The 6,256-nt window shown below is 45.3% G+C and overlaps 1 protein-coding gene across 1 annotated transcript in view; it reads right to left on the bottom strand.

The window, feature by feature from the left end:
• The window catches only part of CASS4 (Cas scaffolding protein family member 4), a 34,908-nt gene extending 34,509 nt beyond the window's left edge, over window positions 1-399 (bottom strand). Inside the window, exon 1 of the mRNA XM_010841806.1 lies at window positions 125-399. Coding sequence (XP_010840108.1) covers window positions 125-160 — 36 coding nt within the window. The 5' untranslated portion in view covers window positions 161-399. The remainder of the gene's footprint in view (window positions 1-124) is intronic.
• Window positions 400-6,256: the final 5,857 nt, after the last annotated feature.

The raw sequence follows: 6,256 nt of genomic DNA, 5'->3' as shown, positions 1-6,256 counted from the left end.
CCTCTAGAGCTTACATGTTACTGTTACATTTTTTACTTCATCAGAAACTCAGCACTGAAATCAGCCTCTGTCCTTAACCCAGACTCCTCCAACTTCTGCCCCTGCAGACCGCCCGGCCACTCACCTTGGGCGCTCCGTCCAGGATGCCTGCTCCTTTCATGTTGCTCGTGTGAACCAGCTCCTCTGAGCCCGGCGGCTAATATCTCTGACTTCAGAAGCGGTTACGCAATGTCACTGCATGCCTCTGACTGGTTCTCAGAAACTGAATTCTATGGAGCTATCTGACAGCACAGGAAATTGTCAGAATGGTTCTCCCAGAAGGCAGACTTTCTGGAAAGGAGGAGAAGAAAAGAAATGAAGGAGGGAAGATAAGAAATCAAGGCCACCCTCACTCCTCAATGCCTAACGTCTATGAGTAGAGACTGTCACACATTTGCTCTGAGAAACCGCAAAAGGGGAAAAAAATAGTCTTCTCCTTTATAGGGTGAAGTTCCTACTTTGAAAAGCTCAGTGTATGAACGCACGGCAGTCTCATTCCCTGAATGCTGTGGAACAACTCCCACTGGACAGATCAAACTTATTTCTCTGATTAGAGGCCGCCAGGACAAATTTCTGATAGTGGTCAGTGTTTCTTCCTTCTCGCCCCTTAAAACTTGCCCTGCAACAGCCAGAGAAAACGAGTCCGGGGATGGGGGAGCGGTATCCAGGAGACCTCCTCCCACATCTTTCTGGGTCAGGCACACACTTCCCCCTGCTCCAACCCCCACTGCCCACCCCCTGGTCTTTGGGTGCTGTCTCTGCAGCAGGGCTATGCTGAGCACTTGTCAATACAAGTATATTATCTCTCAAATCTCACCCACCCACCATCTGAACTTGAAGCCACAATGCTAGTTCATCATGCAATTCAGGACAACTTGCTAAATTGCTCCACTTTTGTTGTGAGCACGCGTGTTTAGTTGCTCAGTCATGTCCAGTTCTTTGCAACCCTTTGAGCTGTAGCCCACCAGGCTCCTCTGTTTATGGGATGTCCCAGGCAAGAATACTGGAGAGGGTTGCCATTTCCTTCTCCAGGGGATCTTCCCCATCCAAGAATCGAACCTGAGTTTCCTGTGGCTCCTGCATTGCAGGCAGATTCTTTCCACTTTCCTTAAATTCAGACTAAATATCCAGAGAGGACCTACAGGGACGCAAATGGCTTGCTAGGCTTGTTGGCATTTTTATTTCACATAAACAAACTGGTGTCCATCCTTCCAGCCGGGCTCAGGTTCCGTCTCCAATGAGCTCTCTCTCTCTTCCCATCCCGTGATTACAGCACTTACTGTCTTGTCTGCTGGTTGTCCTGTCTGAGCACCAGGAAGGATTTATGGGTGGAAAGAGCTCACTGATTTCCAGTGGGAGACAATCTATATTCTAAATTGTTACCTTTGTTGGAACTTCCTGGCCAAGTGGTTGACATGTTATAGATGAGAGCAAATAAGAGGGAAGGAACAAAGATCACACAGAACCGTCACAAAACAACTGAGCAACAAGCTTAAGGTGGAGATCCATAGAGAGGAGGGCAGAGACAGGAGAAGAGGGAATAATCTAGGAAAGTCTTCACATGGAAGGCAAGGTATGAGAAGCAGGGGCAGGTCAGTGTAGAGCCTGGACTAACAGATGTACCTGTTTATCTTTTACAGGTACTTATCCTGTTTATCCTGTTTGTCTTTACAGATGAGACAAATCGTTAAAATGGTACTACTGCAGGTGATATTTGTGAGGCAAAGGCCACTAAAAAATAGCAGATGATTTTAAATATGAATCTGGACATTTCTCTCAGGTGTACCCGTTTGCTCCTGCTTTCTTCTGGCTTTACCAGCTCCTCTGTGTCGGTGACCTCAGGTCATGGAGCACCTTATAAGGAAGAGGCAAGCGCTGTCCAGCTAAAGAGGGAATCTAAGGAACCAAACTCTGATGCCTCTTATGTACAGAAATGGAATGATGTTATGATTGCATTTTTAAAAGCCCTTATCTCTCAGAGAGGAAATATTTACAGACAAAATTTGAAAATTCGAAATAATTCAAGGGGAAAGTGGATAGAGGTAATTAGAACAATACTGGCCATGAGCTGAAAATTGGGGAGTCTGAGTCATGGATCCATGTGGATTCATTGTACAGTACTGCTGTATTGAATTTTAAAAAGTAACAGCTTTATTAGCACATAATTCACATAGACCCCTCGGAGAAGGGAATGACAACCCACTCTAGTATTCTTGCCTGAAGAATTCCATGGATGGAGGAGCCTAATGGGCTACAGTCTATGAAATCGCAAGGGGTCGGACTTGACTGAAGCAACTAACACTTTTACTACCTGACTCTAAGGTACCACAGAAGTACGATTCAGCGTTTTTTTTAGTATATTTAGAGTTGTGCATCCATCACCGCTATTTAATTTCAGAACTTCTTCATCACCCCAATGAGAAAGACAATACCTATCAGCAGTCACTCCTTTTTCTCCTCTCCACACTTACAACCACTGTTTTCTATTGTATTGAAAAAAGGTAGAAAGGCTGGACAAACTTGCTCAAGTGATGAACAGATACAGACTCTGAACCCAAGTCTCTGGGAAAAGACAACAGATAGATTTCACGCCAGTTCAAGTTTGGATGGTTCCCATCACCTTGGCGAATTCCAGACAGCAATTCTTCCCAGTACTGAAGGGATGACCCTGAAGGTCCCTATGCAGATTAGAATGATGTCATTTGCATGTCTTTTTCAAGGAAAAATAGTCTGAACCAAAAAACAAAACTAATAGGATTTGACCCTAAATTAAATACTCACCCCTGCATAGATATTCAGTGTGGTATTGAATGAGGGGCTTGACTCCTCATTCTCTCTCAGACTCCTGTTTGATCAGCTAGAATTTTTCTGAATGGAAAGCTGTAGACATTTTGCTGTGGTCCATTCATATTTACATTTTAACTCAACATTGCGAGAGTTGATTATTCTAGGAAACTGGGTTGTTTTCGCAATATCCCACAGACCAAAGGCTGAAACAGCTAGAATTAAGAGAACTAAGTGAGAAAGCTTCTAATAAGATAATCTCCCCTTCTCTTAAGTAATGTGCTGCTAAGAACAGTGTTTTTTGTTTATTTTTATTATTTATTTGGATGTGCCGGGCCTTAGTTGAGGCACACAGGACCTTCGATCTTCATTGAGGCATGCCAGATCTTTAGTTGTGGCATGTGGGATCTAGTTTCCTGATCAGGGATCAAACCCAGGCCTCCTGCAGTGACAGTGTGAAGTCTTAGTCACTGCACCACCAGCAAAGTCCCTGAGAACAGAATTTTGAGTTGAGTTTCTTTTCAGAACTTAGGGAGTCTGATCATTTTCATAACTCCTAAAAAATGTGCAGGAAGGCATATTGTTTTGTGTACTGAGCTCTTTTTCATATGCTTTTTTATACTGTTTTCGTGTGGACTTTCAGCCACTCGGCTGTATGAGTATCAGTTCAATACCTGACATTAAAGTCCAGCCGAACACCAGACTCAGAATGTCCAGAGCATTAAAGTCCTGGCAGGACATTTCAGACTGTGCTGCTTTATTTTTTTAGAAGTCTTTATTGGTTTTGTTACAATATTGTTTCTGTTTTATGTTTTGGTTCTTTGGCCAGGAGGCATGTGGTATCCTAGCTCGTTGACCAGGGATTGAACCCGAACCCCCTGCATTGGGAGTCAAAGTCTTAACCACTGGACTGCCAGGGAATCCCCTGTGCTGCTTTAAAATCACCTGATTATCGGCAGATTATAACCTCAAGAAGGTAACTCAAAAGAGCTCCTTTGGTCAAAGTAGGATTTCATAAATTGCCAACAAATTCATCTAAAAACCCGAGTATAGGAATAATACGGGGAAGACTGAAATACTGAAGGTATTATAATTAGCGATAGCTCAGCTTACTAGCCTGAATTTTGATCCCAAGGTTGACAGGAAAAAGGAATCAGAGCAAGACTTGAAAAAAAGGACACTGTAGAGGAAATGCTACAGGTGGAGAAAGGTCTGTAAAGCTGGAGGGCAAGGCTGAATGCAGAAAATGATGCCACAAGCCAGTAGTCATTATGGAGGTGCAACCAGGAAGGGAAGAGACAATTGGCCAGAAAATGACTGGGAAAGAGTCTTCATAGATGATAACACCTGCTAAAGGGAAAAGGAAGACAAAGGCACAGGGCAAAGGCAAGAGGTACTGCTGCTGCTGCTGTTAAGTCGCTTCAGTCGTGTCCGACTCTGTGTGACCCCATAGACGGCAGCCCACCAGGCTCCCCCGTCCCTGGGATTCTCCAGGCAAGAACACTGGAGTGGGTTGCCATTTCCTTCTCCAATGCGTGAAAGGAAAAGTGAAAGTGAAGTCGCTCAGTCATGTCTGACTCTTAGCGACCCCATGGACTGCAGCCCACCAGGCCCCTCCATCCATGGGATTTTCCAGGCAAGAGTACTGGAGTGGGGTGCCATTGCCCTCTCCAGACAAGAGGTATGAAAGCTACGAAAATGCTTAAAGTTTTTCTCATTTTGTTGTTGTTGTTCAAATCTACTCGATTAAAGTCTCTTGATCCTTGACCCCATTTTATTGTTTTAGTTTTTCAGACGTATTCTACACAATGCTTAGCTATCATGCACCTGCTAATTCCACTGTCTGACTCGTTTCTGCTGATTTTCATCACCATGGCTGCTTCTTACACTCGAGAACACGTGATTATCTTTTTAAAGATTCATTTACTCATGTTTTTGGTTGCACTGGGTTTTCATCGCTGTGCATGGCCTTGCTCTCGTTGCGAGTGGGAGCAGCTCTCCAGTTGCGGTGTGGGGTCTTCTCGTCGCAGTGGTTTCTCTTGTGGAACACGGGCTCTAGGCACTTGGGCTTCAGTAGTTGTGGCACATGGGCTTAGTTGCCCGGCTGCACATGGGATCTCCCTGGACCAGGGATCGAACCCAAGTCTCCTGCATTGGCCGGTGGATTCCTTACCACTGAGACACCAGGGAAGCCCCTGAAAACAATTCTTACAGTTTCTCTGGGAGAAGTTATTGAGGCCTGGGGCTAAGATGTGCTCTTCTGAAGAGCAGCAGTCCCCAACCTTTTTGGCATCAGGGATGGGTTTCATGGAAGACAATTTTTCTGTGAACTGGGGTGGGGGTGGGGGGTGGTTTCAGGATGATTCAAGTGCATTACATTTATTGTACACTTTATTATTATTACATCAGCTCCACCTCAGATCAGGCATTAGATTCTGGAGTTTGGGGACCCCAGCTGTACAGAGGTGCAAGCCTGACACTCCACTACCAGCTGGAGCTGTTTTAAATTCTCAGCTTGAAACCACACAGAGGTTTTTCTAAACCACTAAGCTTTATGACTTGTTCTAGCCTTGCTCAAGGAGCCAACAGCTTGTGGACAGGGGATTCTCAACAGCCTTCTCCTGTGTCGGTACACCACAGACCCTCTTCCACAAACCTGAGCCAGTGCTGTAGGTGGGATTCCTCTTTCTGAGGTGGGAATTTTGTCAACATCACCTTTTAGCTGTGGGGGGAAGCACCTTTTGGGTTCTGGGTTTTCTTTCTGGGTCTTGATCAAAGTTCCTACCTTGTGAAGACTCAAGAGCGCAAGGAGTCTAGGCTACAAGGGACTGCCAATGTCCATGGTGTTACCAGCAGCTGTCACTATCAGTGCTCTGGATGTGGGCTGTGTGGTGGGGTCTGCCTCAGGAACTCCCATGCTCTCTTGCTAGCTCACCTATCTACTTAGTGATTAAAAATGAAATCTGTTCAGGTTTGTAGTGAAAGGGGTTCTCAGAGGATCCTGACCCGCTGTTTCTTTCAAAAGCAGGTTTCCCCTCAGAAATCAGTGTCTTCCCCCTCCCCCAATTCTGTTTATATCACGATGTGTTTTTAGAAAAGGAGCTTCACTGATGGAAGTGCATGTTGGGGATGACTTTGATAAGCTCTTCAATCACAGAAAAGGAAACTGTTGCCTGGAAGGGAAATGATTTTCCTTAAGCGAGCTGAGACTTGGGATTCCCCCCAACCATCTCTTCTTTGGGGTGGTTCAGTGATAAGGAATCTGCCTGCTAATGTAGGAGACTTGAGTTTGATCCCTGGGTTGGGAAGATCCCCTGGAGAAGGAAATGGCAACCCACTCCAATATTCTTGCCTGGAAAATCCCATGGACAGAGGAGCCTGGCGGGCTACAGTCCATGGGGTCCCAAAGAGTTGGGCATGACTGAGCAACTGA

The sequence above is a fragment of the Bison bison genome, unplaced genomic scaffold, assembly GCF_000754665.1.
Source record: "Bison bison bison isolate TAMUID 2011002044 unplaced genomic scaffold, Bison_UMD1.0 scf7180017864167, whole genome shotgun sequence".
Lineage (NCBI taxonomy): Eukaryota > Metazoa > Chordata > Mammalia > Artiodactyla > Bovidae > Bison > Bison bison.
This window is presented reverse-complemented; position numbering and strand designations above follow the sequence as displayed.